Source organism: Vulpes vulpes, chromosome 3 (assembly GCF_048418805.1).
Source record: "Vulpes vulpes isolate BD-2025 chromosome 3, VulVul3, whole genome shotgun sequence".
NCBI classification, from domain to species: Eukaryota; Metazoa; Chordata; class Mammalia; order Carnivora; family Canidae; genus Vulpes; species Vulpes vulpes.
Genome location: NC_132782.1, coordinates 18,851,600 through 18,868,066, shown reverse-complemented (window position 1 = coordinate 18,868,066; position 16,467 = coordinate 18,851,600). Strand labels below are relative to the sequence as shown.

The 16,467-nt window shown below is 33.2% G+C and overlaps 1 protein-coding gene across 1 annotated transcript in view; it reads left to right on the top strand.

Moving 5' to 3' along the window:
• Positions 1-14,390, top strand: part of SP3 (Sp3 transcription factor) — a 55,522-nt gene extending 41,132 nt beyond the window's left edge. The window contains exons 5-7 of the mRNA XM_072751969.1: positions 4,005-4,197; positions 9,507-9,703; positions 12,624-14,390. Of these exons, the coding sequence (XP_072608070.1) occupies positions 4,005-4,197; positions 9,507-9,703; positions 12,624-12,940 (707 nt within the window). The 3' untranslated portion in view covers positions 12,941-14,390. The remainder of the gene's footprint in view (positions 1-4,004; positions 4,198-9,506; positions 9,704-12,623) is intronic.
• Positions 14,391-16,467: the final 2,077 nt, after the last annotated feature.

The window sequence follows — 16,467 nt, the reverse complement described above, 5'->3', positions numbered from 1 at the left end:
TGTCTGTAATTAAATTGGTACGCAGTTGGCAAAGGGGAATTATTTTGAATTTATTGGACTAATTAATTTTTTTCTTAAGGTTCTGAAATACCTAAGATTGTGTATGAGCGAGTGAAGTGATAAAAATTGGTATAACACTTGTTGGGAGTTAATCTATTATTTTTAGTGAGCACTTTGTAGTCCTTTCCCTATGAAATAAGACAGAAAGAGCATAGAAAAGTAGAGGGCAAAATTTTCTTTCTTTCTTTTTTTTTAATTTTTATTTATTTATGATAGTCACAGAGAGAGAGACAGAGAGAGAGGCAGACATAGGCAGAGGGAGAAGCAGGCTCCATGCACCGGGAGCCCGACGTGGGATTCTATCCCGGGTCTCCAGGATTGCGCCCTGGGCCAAAGGCAGGCGCCAAACCGCTGCGCCACCCAGGGATCCCCGAGGGCAAAATTTTTCCAGATTATTATTACCTACATGGGAAGTTCCTCTTTAGGGAAGGTTTGTTCATTTAGTTAGATTGTGTTTTTTGAGCACTTTGAAGTGAAGCATTCATTATCTCAAGGGATGTATGAGCCAATAAATGTAATTCTATCCTAAGCATGTATAGAGGAGGTGATATTTGAACTAGCCTTGAAGAATAAATGGAGATTAATTAGATGAAGAAGGAAAGAACTAGGAAACAATCTAGGCAAGATGCACACATAAGACCTGACATTGAGAAAGGGCTTATGTTCTGGAAATGATGAGAATTTTAGTGTTTTTAATACTCAAGCTGGAAAAGCAGGTTGGGGCCAAATTGAGAACATTCTTGAATACCAAATTAATGAATTTAGTCTTTATACTGTAGAAAATAGAGAATTAGTACAAGTATGGTTATCAGGAAGGTGTCATTAGATTTTTATTCAGGAAGAAAATGCTAGAAACTGGAGAAGATGGATTGGCAAAAGAAGGTGATGAGAGACTGGGAATGAACTGACAGGAGTAACCTAGAGTTGATAGTTTGAGAAATGAGCTGGTTTGTAATGCTGTAAACCAAAGGGGGTTGCAAGGAGAAGGTTTGGTAGGTAGATAGATGTGTTCAATTTTTTATGTGCCTGTGTTGTATTCAGATTCCGTAAGAAAGAAAACTAGAATATGAGTATTCATGTCTATGACACATTGTTTAAACGGATTTTGTAGGTTCAATAAGAGAATTAGCAATAGGAGCAAGAATGTGCTATATTACCTTCATCTCCTCAGTCAAGTTGCATTTCATTGCCCTCTCTCATCAGTTGCTTTTTTTGGTTCTGTGTTGTCTGTAAATCTTTCTTTTGTCTCTCTAGACTCCTTATCCATTCTTGATATCTGTATTTGTCCTCCTTTTTACCTGCTGTCTTATCACAAATAATGTAAGATGAGCAGCTTTAAAAACATCTGATAGAATTCCTCATTTTTTAGACTTCAAACATATCCAACTCTGGATATGTGATATCCTTATACTGTGTCTTTTATTTAACTCATAAAGCTAGTACTGTGCGATATTTGTGCAGGTACTTAAATATTTTGTCTTAGTGATGCAAATGGACATCTGATTATAAAGAAACAGAGGTCAGTACTCATTTATGTTGTGTATTTGGAGGAGGTTTATACATAGTCTAATTCTCATCCTTTCACTAAAGAGTGAGAAACCAATTTTCCCTTAATTTCTGGCCATCGAATTCTCTTTGGGTCTGGAGACTAGCATAGTTATTAGTTCATGGCATATAGTAGCTAATTATATACTGGATGAATGAATGTGCTTGTATCTTTTCTTACCTCATGTAATAGAGGGAATTGTGGCTGTGCTCCATCAGCTAAACCTGTAAGTGCAGTGGCTCATCATCCCCTCCCCACTTTTTAGGAATTTCAGTCCTGTGTTTTCAACCTCTCTGTAGTGGCTCTTTCTCCTAAACATTTAAACATGTTCAGGTTTTTCCTGTCTTTAAAAACAAAACACTCCCTCCCCTTAACTCTCCTTTTTAGTCCCATTAAGCTACTGTCCTAAGTTTTTGTCTCTCTCAAACCAGACTTCTTTTTTTTTTTTTTTTTTAAGATTTTATTTATTTATTCATGAGAGACACAGAGAGAGAAAGAGAAAGAGGCAGAGACACAGGCCAAGGGAGAAGCAAGCTCCATGCAGGGAGCCTGACTTGGGACTCGATCCTGGGTCTCCAGGATCAGGCCCTGGGGTAAAGGCAGTGCTAAACCACTGAGCCACCCGGGCTGTCCTCAAACCAGACTTCTTGAAAAACTTAACTGTATTTATTATTAAACACTTTCTTACTTCTTGCCTATGTTCTTAGTTTCTTCATATGCAGTATTTGATGTTGACTACTTCCTTTCTTTCTTGAAACACATTCTTTCCTTTCTTTGATGTAGCACATTTCCTGGATATTAATTTCCTTTGCAGATTCCTCCTCATCTGCTATTTTCTTTTCTCATCCTATTTATAATTCTGAAGTGATCTAACCTACTTCTCTGGATGGACTCCATCACTGAGATTTTTTTTTTTTTCTTAAATTAACTTATTTTAGAGGGGGCCAGTGCATGTGATCAAGGGGAGGGGCAAAGGAAGAGGGGAAGAGAATCTTAAACAGACGCCCTGCTGAGCGTGGAGCCTGATACAGGGCTCAGTTTCACAACCCTGAAATCATGATCTGAGCCAAAACCAAGAGTTAGACACTTCACCAACTGAACCACCCAGCACTCTTGTATTGATAATTTCTTTATCTCTAGCACGTCTTTTTTTGAGCTCCAGAGCTGTAGGTCCAACTTCTTTACTTGTATGTCTCATTAGCAGTTCAGACTCCATGGTCTTGAACCTTGAACCCATTAATTTTCCTTTTTTCCCTCTACTTAGGCCTTGTCCAGTATTTCTTGCCTTAGTGAATGGTACCACTATCTACCCTGTTGTCCAGGCCAGACTGATCTCTCTTCTTCCTTTTCTCCCTGATTCTTAGTTGCGGTTATTCTGATAAAATAAACTAGTTTTAAACTTTTTGAGGCATTTTTAAATTTTTATTTTTATTTTTATTTTTTTGAGACATTTTTTTTAATTGTTGGTTATATATTCTAATTTTCATTAGTTTAAATTCAGAACTTACTGGACACATTTTTTAAAAGACTATTTTTACCTCACTTATTGGTGACTAATATAGACCTAAAATAATAAAGTTTCTGGTAAGATTTTTAGTTTACATTAATCAAAATAAAAATCTGCAAGACTTTGTTTTACCAAAGATGGTTATATTCAGTGATTTGTTCTAAATCCTGTATTGTTTCTTTAAAAAAGTTTTCTGAGATGAAAAAAGTCTTAGTTTCACATAGAAAATTATATTATATTATTACTGATATAAACAAATGACGTAACTTCCTGCCACGTACACTCTTCCTTACCATTGCATCCTCATTTTTGCTTCCCAGTCTGGTTTGTAATATAACTCCCTGAAAACAAACTGTCTCAAATTTCTGTACCCTCTTCCACAGTGATATTATGTCTGCTACAGATATTTTAGTAATAATTGACTTAATTTAAAGCTTAAACTTGTAACAGATTCAAGTGAATGATCCCTTCTTTTGCATTTACATAGTACCTATAGATAGGGATGATTGATTAATACAGGTTATGAAAAAGAAGTATAAGGCATTAGAATTTGTTCCAATCTGCATTAACTGTTGGATTTATTGACTCGTTGGAAGTTTCAGATTCCTTATGACTCAGCTTGCTAAAAAAAAACAAATAATTTGTTTTCCTTAATTTTTTAAAAAGCAAGCTTTCATGCTTGCTTCATTTCCTTTTTGGCTGAATTCTTTGATATTTAGAATAAAAGAGAAATTGTTTTATAAGAATAAGTCACAATAAAGACCAATGGTTATGTTCCACAAACATAAGTTTTGACTTTTACATAATATTCACTTTACTTTAGAGAGGCTCAGTTCTCATGCTTTTTGGGCCAGTGGGCTGCTTCTCATCTGTATTTGCTTTTTTCTTTAGATATTAGGATCAAGGAAGAAGAACCTGATCCTGAAGAGTGGCAGCTCAGTGGCGATTCTACATTGAATACCAATGATTTAACACACTTAAGAGTACAGGTGGTAGATGAAGAAGGGGACCAACAACATCAAGAAGGAAAAAGACTTCGGAGGGTAGCTTGCACCTGTCCCAACTGTAAAGAAGGTGGTGGGAGGTATGCACACATGAAACATACTTTTTTTTTTTTTTTTTAAGGCTGCTAATACCATCATCCTAATTTTTGAAATACTGCATGCTGTATCAGTTATGGGAAATTATTCATTACATGATCATTTTGTGTGTATGTCTGTATGAGTGTGGCAGGAAAAGTTAGAGAACAAAAATATAAGATAGAATTTTCAGATCTAAATGCCTTTTTAAACACTAAAGTTTCTTAATTTGCCTTAAAAAAAAAAAAGTAACAGATGCCATTTAATAGACCCATATCAGAAATTAGCCTATTTGCAAACCAGCAATGAGATTTGCCTAAATACAGATAAAAAGTTGATTTTTAGCTTGAGAATAGCAATTATATAAAAATAAGAAGTTCAGAAATAGTTGATAAGCATAAACATTTTCTATTTTCAACAGAAATGAACAATAAGCCTTAATGATGGAATTTTTTTAAAAAGTGGAACTGTAGTATTTTAATTCAGTGCTTTAAAAAAATAAATGTTAAGAGAGAATAACATGACAGGAAAAACTATAAACAGATCACTGATTTTATGAAATGTGAATGGATGGGTTAAGCTTAATAATTAACTTGAAACTCAGATCATATTTAAAAAACATAAAATCCAGCCTTATGTTGATTTTTAAGGAACATCTCAAATAAATTGGCACAGGAATGTTGAAGATAAAGGGATGGGAAAAGATTTATTAGGCAAATGTTAATAAGACTTGGATAGCAATGTTACTATTAGGCAATGAAGGATTAAGGTGAAAATCATCAAATGGACAAATAGGGGCAGGTTTTTTTTTAATAATACAGTTTTCACCATAACTTTGAAATACATAGAGCAGGAACTGCTAGAACTCTATAAAGACGTACTGATCAAATCCTCCCAGTCATAGTGAAAAGCCTTAACACGTCCCTCCAAGAAATGCACTGTTGAAGTAGACAAAATATACTATTAAATTGGTTAATGAGCTTGATCTGATAGAAATAGAGCCTTTCTATCTGCCTTTGAGTTGGTGCTATTGGTTGATTTGCATGCTGGCCAGCCCATTCGCAATGATGGTAATAATGACTAATAACTGCTAACATTGAGAGTTTTTAGACAGTCTCATAAGTGAGGCACAAAGAGATTGAATGACTCTTACGAGCAACATGCAAGTGGGATTTGGGCCCAGTCTTACTCCAGAGCCTTAACCACTCTACTGTAATTACTGCCTCACAAGCAGATTTGCTTTTGCATCTGATCCTTAGGTATTTGTATTTAAGGGTAATTATTTAATTGTTTGAAGCATTATTTATTCTTTGAAATGTTTTGATCAATTTAAATACGGAATTCTGGTAAGGCAATAATGTTTCTGAAATTTATTCTCATTTTTAGAGGAACTTTTAAGATAAATTATTCATGAAAGTCAAATCTAAGTGAGGGTCAAGGTTTGGCCTATGTTTTACTTACTCATTTTCTTGAAAATGAAAATCCTTTAGATTTGTGTTTATTAAACTAATACATGCTCATAAAAATTCAGAAATATAGAATAATATTAGAAGAATACCAAACTTCTATCCCACAACCAGATAACCATTATAACATTTTTGTATATATCCTTCCAGACTTTACGTATCTTTTAAAGTGGAATCATCTTATTCTTACTGTTGTATGTGTCTGCTCTTATTTTGGAAATTTTTGTGACCATATTTCCAAATCTATATAGAGTCTGTATCAATTTTTTAGTGGCTGTTATGCTATTGTATGGATGCATAAGAATTTAACATCTTTTTTGAGTTTATTATTGTCATTCCAATCCTTACACATACATTTTTGCGCATTTTTCTGATTACTTCATCAGTGTAAGTTGACAGAAATGAAATTGTTGGATCTGTATCAAGTTATACTCCTACCAGTGGTGTATGAAAGCATCTGCTTTTCCACACCCTTGCCAACAGTGAAGTTCACATTTTTTAATAGCTTTTTAGGGCTGACAGATGAAAAATAATTCCTCATTATTGTTTCATTTATTTTTGTTATGTTGTGAGATTCATTTTTTGATATATTATTTTACCATTTTAAAATTTCCTTTGTGAATTGTCTTTTGTGAATCTGTTAACAATTTGTGTGTTTAACTGTCATATATGCAGATATTTTTTCCTAGTTTTACATTGCCTTTCAACTTTGTCAGTGGTGTGCTTAATGCATTAACACAAGTAAAAGAAGAGTTCCACCACTTAAAAGTTTGCAAACTTTGTTTTATGCACAGAATTTTTGGTTGGTCAGTCTTTATGAAATACCTTACCAAAAAAGACTTAACTTTTATTTTTTTCTAGAACTTTGAGGAGTTTGTTTTTTAAAAAACTTACTTTTTTCAATCAAAGCTGAAGTTCTTAAGAAAAAACTATATTATTTCTTAGAGCTCATTTGAACAAACTTCAGTTAATATATATGTGATAGGCACAGTTGTATCATTGACAGTTGCTGCTTCTAATTAATAGAAGCATAGCATATAGTAAATCCAGAATATTCCAAAGTACTCAGCAAAGGTGAAAATAGGCGGTGCTTTAAAAATTAAAAAATTTTTTTTTAAAAAATAGGCAATGCTTTAAAATTTTAAAATTTTTCCCCCTCACCTATATTCTTTCTATATGTGTGTATATGTGTGTATATATATGTATAAAGTGGCATCTTTAGAGAACAAAATTTTGTTTACCTCTTGAGCAAGGTGTAAAAGATAGTTAAATATTTAAAAATTGTATTCATCTGGGCATTTAACCAATATTTATTAAGCAGAACCAGCCTTCAGAAACTTTTTACTCTAGTGGGAGAGACAAATAATTTTAATAAAGTAAAATAAATTATAAAAGCATTATTGTTATGTTGGTTTTGTGTGGATTAAACATCAATCCATATTTTAAAATTTTTCTTCTCTGTCAGCATTTCAGTTGATGTCTCATTTCTCCCATCCCAAACAAAAGAAAGTACTTGATGTACTTAACTTTTCTTAATTTCCATACTGAAAATTTAGCTTTACTTATTCTGTGTCACTCTGCCTTGGCATTGTTTAAGTTTAGGCAATCAGGAATAGAAACTTAAAATAGTTTTTTCTAGGTTGTGTAAGAGGTATTAGTGGACTGATTATGTGAATCAAGAAGAAAACTTACGGCTAAATGTTTTATTACCGTTTTATTTGTTGAGAAAGTTCTCTTCCTTCATTTCATATGCCATAAATCCATATCTAGCATATCTAGATCTTGAATAAAATTTCCTTTTTAAACAGAAACTTGGACCCAGGTATTGGGCTTTTCCCTTAATTACATATATTTGTGTGCATCCTTGTCCCCATTTTTTTTTTCCTTGATGCCTGTCCCATTTTCAAATAGTATTTCTTGTTTTCTCATAATTCAATTGAAAATATCTTTCCCGGGCTTTTTGGTTCTTTGAGAACCCAAATTCGTTACTGTAATTTGTTGCAGTCTTGTGCTTTGTTAGTGCTCTCAAGCTAAATTTTGCTAAGTTAGTAAAATAGCACTTTCGAGTTTATAAAAGCACATCAATTCACTTGAGTGGTATGCTTATTAGCATATAGGAAAAAAGTCATGAGTACAAGAGTGAACTGAATTGGGTTCTCTGTGAAATTGCTATGGTGAACACAATGTGTAAAATTGGTTTGTACACCAATAATCACAAACATCGCTTTTTCTTAGGGCTGTTTAAGAATAAAATAAATTTTAAAAGCTAAATTAAATGGAAATACTGGCTTTGGTTAATACTTTGGCATTGCAGGTGAGCCAGAAAAACCTGTTTCACTCAACTCAGCTCTTGGAAGAGAGTTGTAGAAATTGGGGGTGGACTGGAGCAGGAACTAGAATTGTGTTAGATTATGACGTCCTTGCCCTTAAGACAACAGCATGACTCCTCCTTGTCTTTACTTATGCTATTCCTCTGCCTGGAATGCCTTCCCTCCTTTCTATCTAAATCCTACCCACCTCTTCCACGAAGCCTTCTCTAACTACTGGAGCCCACATTGATGTCTCCCTGTTCAGAACACCTATGGCATCTAACAGCCAGCACTGCACCGTTTAGCACTGTTTGTCCTATGGCAATTTCACATGCTACTGAGTGTGAGTACATTAAAATATAAATGTGGGGAAATATGCATTTTTCCAGTAAAATTTGAAAAACAATAGGTATGATATATAAAGGAGGATTTGCAGGCTTAAGGAAAGTTTACAGGCTATACCTATACTGTGAGATTGGGGGAGGAGGGGAAGTCGGGGTCTTAAATGTACTTTTTTTTTAATCTCTGAGAAACATTGCAGAGTTTATATGATTTTGACAGTGAGTCTAAAGTGTCATGTTTTTTATAAACTCATTTATTTTTTATTCAGTAACTAGCCTAATTTTTCTTTTCTTTTATAGCTTGAATAATAACATTTTCTATAGTGTTTAATACCATTTGAATATCAGTTCTGGAATCAAAAAAGTTTTCTTCTTGCTTAGCCTAAAATACTGAGTTCATTCATCTAAGCACATATCTCCCAAACCTTATTCTTGGTATCAAATACTAAAATGTAACAAATGTCAAATTTTGCACTGTGGAGAACTGTATTTTATTATATCTCTGATGTATATAGTTTGGGGTATTTTTGCATGGTTAATATGAAGAGAATTTTAACTGTAAAGATAATTTTGATTTATATTTATTTCATATAGTGCTAAAGGAGCTGAGATAATAGCTTTGTCTAGATTTTTTTCCTTTGATTTGTCTCCAGGTCAGTGTATACTTAGGGTATGGCTATACAAATAAATGAATAAATATGCTTAAGTCATTTTAATTTAAAGTCCGCTTAAGGTGCCTGTTTTTTAATTGTACCTGTTATTAATTATGCAGTCATTTCTTGGTTTTTATTTGATTTTTAAATTAGCTGACATCATGACTTTGAATAGACCATTTAGTTTCTTATACAGCTAACTTAATGTACATTGGGCCTATGCATCGAATTTGTGAATGGTTCTGACCGAATAACAAATAGCTTTATTTATACATTCTTTATGAAATGTCCTTTTAAATTATGTAATTCTTGAGCATATTTACATTTGGACAGCAATCACATTAATTCTGAAGTAAAAGTAATAAGCAGTACTTACATGTTTGAGACATACATTTTATTTAAATTGATTTTAAATGGTCTTGGTTTCTGATTGACCTCATGGTGATAATGTCTTCTGTATTCAACACAGGGTTGTAATGATATACGTGGTAATGTTTATTCGAATATTTTCATAGAAGTATATATTATTCTTGTGTGTTTTTTAGAGGTACCAATCTTGGGAAAAAGAAGCAACACATTTGTCATATACCAGGATGTGGTAAAGTCTATGGGAAGACCTCACATCTGAGAGCTCATCTGCGTTGGCATTCTGGGGAGCGCCCTTTTGTTTGTAACTGGATGTTCTGTGGTAAAAGATTTACTCGAAGTGATGAATTACAGAGGCACAGAAGAACACATACAGGTTACTAATATTTACTTCTAACGGACAAAAATAAATGATAAGGCTACATACTACCTTGAAGTTTTTTTTTTTTTTTCTTAGCCTACCTTACTAATCTGGATCTTTTAAAATATGACTGGTTACATCCAATTGTTATCTTAAGTAACACCAATTTAAAAATAATAATTCCCAATAAGCCAATATGGCTTCTCTTGTAAAATAACATTTTATTTTATGTGGGCTTTGGTTAGCTTTTAACATCCCACCCCTCCCCCCTTTTTTTAGTTAGCTTTTTTTGTTTTGCTTTAACATTGTTTAATGTCTTAGGGCACATTTATGCTATTCTTATTTGTTAGGTTAACATTTTAAAGATTAATTATTTTCTTTTAGAGTGATAGAGTCCAGGGGGTAGGGAGGGGCAGAGGGAGAGAATGTCTTAAGCCTACTCTTCTTTGCTGAGCTCAGAGCCAGATGCAAAGTGATCTCACAACCCTGAAATCATGACCTATGCGGAAACCAAGAATTGGCCACTTAGCCAACTATGCCACCCAGGCACCCCTATGTTAACATTTTAAATTAGTTGTCTCCTTTACTTTTGATCTTTCTTATTCTTACTACAAGAATAATTCATTTTTTCTGATAAATTCAAGCATTTCATCTTTTAATATCTGTGAGATAAGCAAAAAACATTTCATTGAGGAATAATTAAGGCATTATTGATGGAAAGACTCTCTTCATTTAATTGTTTCCACACAGTATTGTGTGATTATGTGAAATGAGCCTAGAGTGACCCAACTAAATCCTAACTTAATATATCTTAGAGATGCTTTCCTCCTGCTACCATATAATGGTCAAGGTGTTTGAATAATTTGTGCTCAACACTGAAGAATTGAAAAATATCTATTTGTAGTCTCTAGAGAGCTTAGAAGGAAAAAGCATGGTGAAATGAAAGACAGTGTCGGTTTTGAAGTCTTCTAGATCTGGATTCGAATCCAGGTTCTCTGTTAGATTAGGGAGATAAACTGTCTCTGCTTTCACATCTCCTACATTGTGTTTAAATATATAAAATAACCTATGAGGTATGTATTAATACTTCATAGTATTATTTTATGTCTCACTTAGGTGTGTATACGGATGAGCTTATTAACCTCTTTGAAATTGTAACAATGTAAGAAAGTAGAGTATGCTCAGAGGCAGAGGTCATTATTGCTTGGGATGATAAGACATAAATGGACAGTGGGCTGGGATAGTAGGCCTTAAGATGGCCTGATAACAGAATTTTCCTCTGTGGTGGAATTTCATCAGGATATAAAAAGGAGTAATGTAAAAGGGGAAAAAAGATCTGATCAAATAAAGTGAGAAACACTTGGTTAAACAGAGTTACTACAAGGAACTTCAAGGCAGCTCCCATTAGGTCCTTTAATTGAACGTTAACAAGACTGTGCATCTCCAACGTCGGGGAGATGCAGTATGTTTGTGTAGCATTTCCCAACCTCCTGTGGTGGTTGTGCCATTTTCCATGGGACATCTCTCAGGATTAATTCCAAGAGAAATGTTGGGAAATGCTTTAGAAGAAGAGAATAGTATGTGAATAGAAGAGGTGAGAGAGAGACCATTTGCCACATGAAGATGAGATTCTGTCTCTTGCATTTCTGTTAAAGAATTAGGATTGTGCCACAGAGAGGTCCTCTTCCCTTAGGCAGTAGAGAATTAATTAGTTAATTTCTTTTAAATATTTTATTTATTTGAGAGAGAGCAAATACAAGTGGGGAAGCAGCAGAGGGAGAGGGAGAAGCAGGCTGAGCAGAGAGCCCGAGGTGAGGCTCAGTCCCAGGATCCTGAGATCATGACTGAGCCACCCAGGCACCCCAGTAGTAGAGAATTTCAACTTAAACTATTTAAACTATGAAGCAGTAGAGAATTTCAACTTAAACTATTTAGTTATCTGCAGGTTACTGTCGCATACCACTTAGTATAATGGTGGAATTTTATACTGCAATACAAGTTAGTATTAAGGAAGATTTGTCTGACACTGATATATTGGGTTGAAGAGGGAGTGACACTCCACACTCAGAGTGTCATTGGCGCATAGTTCAGGTGTGAAGTCTGGTGAGGACCTACGTAGGGTGGAGATGCTGGACGAAGATAGGTAAGAATTTTGAAGAAAACAAAATACAAGATTTGTTTATTGATTTATTTCTCTCTGGATTCTCTTTAAATTGACCTCTTTTGCTTTATCTTCCAGTAATTCTCTTGCATAGTAGGTCTTTGATAATAAAATTTGTCTGTCTTTTATATTTAAAAAACCTATTTTATTCATTCTGGGAAATAAATTTAGGCACCAGGATCTTAAATTAACTTTGACATAATGATATGTTAGGCTTGCTCTTGACTCTTCCAGCTAAAATCAAGTCATGTAGCCATCTCCATTATTCCTGGGATTACTCAGTCTTACTGTACCTCAAGCTTGTGTTTTTGCTTTAATCTAGAAGTAGTCTGTGTAGTTACTAGAATACACATTTAAGAGTTGAAGGTTTAGTATCATGGATAGGACATGTTAAGAATATCTTAAATATAGCTTAAAACAGTGTACTCTTTAAAGAAATATGTTACAGATGGTCATTTTTTAGCTGGATGGTATCTTGTAACATGTTTCAAAACAAACTGTTGGCATAGTTGAACTATTAAAGTCTCATCTGAGTATCCGTCTGTAATGTTTGAAGATTGCCTCTCATTGAAGAGTAGAGATGACAGATTTATTTTGAGGAAAAATACTCTGAGAGAAATCTTGCAAGGGCAGCTCATGAAACTAAATACAGTTTTAACTGAACTCTGCTTCCTGTCCCTGTCAGTGTTGGCTTTCTTTCTTTTTCAGCAAATGATCAATCTATTAATGTTGAATTTAAATAACTAAGTAACTTAAATTTTTTTTTTCCCACAGGTGAGAAGAAATTTGTTTGTCCAGAATGTTCAAAACGCTTTATGAGAAGTGACCATCTTGCCAAACATATTAAAACCCATCAGAATAAAAAAGGTATTCACTCTAGCAGTACAGTGCTGGCATCTGTGGAAGCTGCACGAGATGATACTTTGATTACTGCAGGAGGAACAACACTTATCCTTGCAAATATTCAACAAGGTTCTGTTTCAGGGATAGGAACTGTTAATACTTCCACCACCAGCAATCAAGATATTCTTACCAACACTGAAATACCTTTACAGCTTGTCACAGTTTCTGGAAATGAGACAATGGAGTAAATATTACACAAATACTTATTCATTGTGGTTATTTTTATACAGTAGTGAGAAGAATATTGTTCCTAAGTTCTTAGATATCTTTTTATTGATGTGCAAAAATTTTTGGATTGACAGTAACTTGGTTATACATGACACTGAAATGCCTTACTTTGTATGATATTCCATAGTATATTAAAAATGGTAAAATTGCATGGGTTTTGTAGGTACTTTTGGAATCTAGAAGAAATGAAATTTTACCAAGTTATATAAAGAGAAAATTGAATTTAACAATGCGAATGGTAGTCTAACCAAATGCATCAATCCTGTGTGGTTTAGTGTAAAAATGAGAACATGTTGGTATTTATCTATTGTAAGATAAAAAAAAAAAGTTGGTGGGTGAAAGAAATCATGTTATGATAAAAAAAATTTTTGTAATTTTCTTGATGACTGGAATTTTTATTATGCATAACTGACAAATCAAGTTTCCAAGCAAATGTTACATAGTGTAGGCTTTACTTAGCTTATCAATTTGTCATTTTGAAGCTAATTATTTTAATTAGGTTAACTATGTACAATATTTTAAGCATTACTCTTGTAAGATTTTGAAAACTACATTTTAACATGGAACTCTAGGGATAGTCACCTTTTAAATCCTGTTGAAAAGCCATGTTTAAGATTTAATTTGCCAAAATAATGTCTTGTTAATATTCTTTCAATAACGAAGTTGGGCAATATAACCAATGTTAAAAAAAAAAAAAGTTTAAAATGTATAGGGTGAGGCATTTGGGTGGTAAGAAAATGTTACAGTGAATTATCCCTTTTCTTGAATATTGGAGGACCAAAAAAATAAGGTGTATTGCGTCTTAGCAGTGATTTTTTTTCTTTTTTTTAAAATCCAATCTTGTTTCCAAAAACCATATGTCTGCCAGGGCCTTAAAAGCCATCATGTAAATTACCAGTAAAGTATAACATATGCAAACATAACAAAATCACTTCCATAGTGACGATACTCCAACCATATGGATATTAGTCATAGAAAACTAGAGGTTTATGATATTTTTTTAAGTCTTTTTTTTTTTTTTTTTTTTGTCTAGGTAGTCAGTCTGCACTTAAATATCAACCATTTTCCTTTTTTGCTTCTTCCCTTTAAATTTATATGTATCCAGTACATTTAATTGAGAAATGTATGTTTTTTATTATGCTGTATTTTCTTTTATTTTTTAATTATTGTTTATATTTTCAATTATTAAAAAAATGTACAAAATAAAGTTTCATTGCTGGTCTTGTAAAAGCTATACAATTTTCCTAAATGTATACCTATAACTACAGCAGTTCACCTATTTCAAAAATTTGGAATTCTGTTCATTTGTTATTCTTAAGACCACCTCAAATTTAAAGGCTACCTTATTGTACGTTTAAAGTGTATTATAACAGTGTGGTAGTTAATAAAACACTATTTTTTTTCTTTTGAGTTTGTTGTATTCCTATGCATTTAAAATATTTGCAGTGGTATGGGGTAAGAAACATCTGTGTGGTTTATTTTTCTTCATCTTAGCCTTTTGGTCACAAATTCTTGATTTCAGGCACTGAAATTATTGTGAGCAGGTATATTTACCTGGAAAGGGAAGAGTAGAGGCATTAACAGATTACTAATTTTCACCTGAGAATGAGCTAATTACTAAATAAAACTTTTGAAAAAAATCTTTTAACTCTTTAAGTCCACATTGATTCATGTTAATTGTAATAATGTTATTTTGCAAACCTTGTTGCCCTTGTTAAGGCAGTGCAGAATATTATGAATTGTTAAAAACTTGAATATGATAAACATAAGACATACTTTGGTATGTAAACCATGGCAAGAGTTATTTGAAAAAGTTATGTTTTGGATTTGTGTATGTCTAATCATGATAAAAGCAGAGTACAATATGACTATATTTTAGATATTTTTAAATTAAAAGTCCAATTACTTTCCACATGTGTACAGTGGGGTTAAAGATTAAGATTTCCATTGTCTGTTTTCCAGGCCTAATCTGACACTGTCAATAATATCTTTGAATGCATAGGACAACTCTAGATCTCCATACAAACACAGGCAGAGTTTTCTTAAATATGAGACTTAAGCTTGTGATGTGCAATAGGAAGTATTACTTGAATTACAGAAATTAATGGAATGTACAATTATTTTGAAATTACAAGGATTAGAATTTGAATCTTTAAACTCCTTCAGATAACTTTTAGGACTTTTTTATTATTGAGGATGTGTGAAGAGGATTATGTGAGAGGGTTGCTCGCATGAGCAAAATACCCATTAAGTCAGGAGATTAAAAATCTTTTTAGAGTGTGATAGTAGAGATGTTTTTAAATAATATTGAGGTTTTACAGTAAGTTTTATAGAGTGTTCTTGATCCATGAGTTTCCAACCATATTTTATCTTAGAGCATGAATACAATGAAGAAAGTAAGTAGTTCTGAAAGTTATTTAAGTAAGTTTTTGGATTTTAAAGAGTACCCACCAGGAATATGTGAGCTTTGAATCTTAACCAAAAAAAATCAGTTAATGTTCAGCCTCAGCCTAGCTGATTTCAAATATTTCTATTTTTGTATTTTAAAATGCTGAATATATTGATAATTTTTTCTAGTTATAGAATCTTAGTATTGAGTATATTAGTGCAAGTATAACTCTTTAATAGGTGTTTCATCAGTTGCTTTATTTTCAGGAAGGCTAGAGTGCATATTCAGTGTATTTACATGCAAACAATTCCTGTTTATCAGAACATACTTACCTGGTAGGCTAGATGTTTGTACACTGTATACCTTAATTTAAAGGAAATGTCACTTAAAATTTTATTTTCTGTATATTGAGACTTAATGACTTCGAGAAGTAATTCAATTAACCAAAATCCACATAAAGCTTTAAAGGAATACACCTATTGCAAAAAGCCAGGTGCCCTGTAAGTGACTTAGGGCAATATAGTGAAAATGCTTAAAATATTCAAAGTAGTGGAAATGCTTAAATAGTAAAAATACATGTACACATAAGTTGAAAGCATGTCAAACATATCATGGAAAATAGTACGTTAGCCAGTATTGTTCATCAGAAAATGCTGGGAACATTTAAAAACATCTACTGATCTTGCTGCATTCTTGACCTAGTAACTACATTTCTGGGGATGGAGAATATGTATGTATCTTGTAATCGCTCCTTAAGTGGCTCTGATAAACACTCCTGGGTTAGAATCACTTAAATAGAGCAAGCATCTTAGTATCCTAATAGTCCAAATCCTACTACTCTCATGAGCCTATCTCTTGTCTTATTAAAAATCTTGTATTCAATATTGTTTGAAATTTGTGGTTATTATTACTATAGAGCACTTGGTTTTAGAATATGTTAATGTGTTGGTCATGCTACCCTATCAGTTTTTTTCTTAAGATTTTATTTATTAGCGCGCATGAGTGTGCGCATGCCGAGAGAGAGAGAGAGAGAGAGAGAGAGAGAGAGAGAGAGAGCGCGCGAGCGAGCATGTGGGGGGTGGTGAGGGGCTGAGGGAG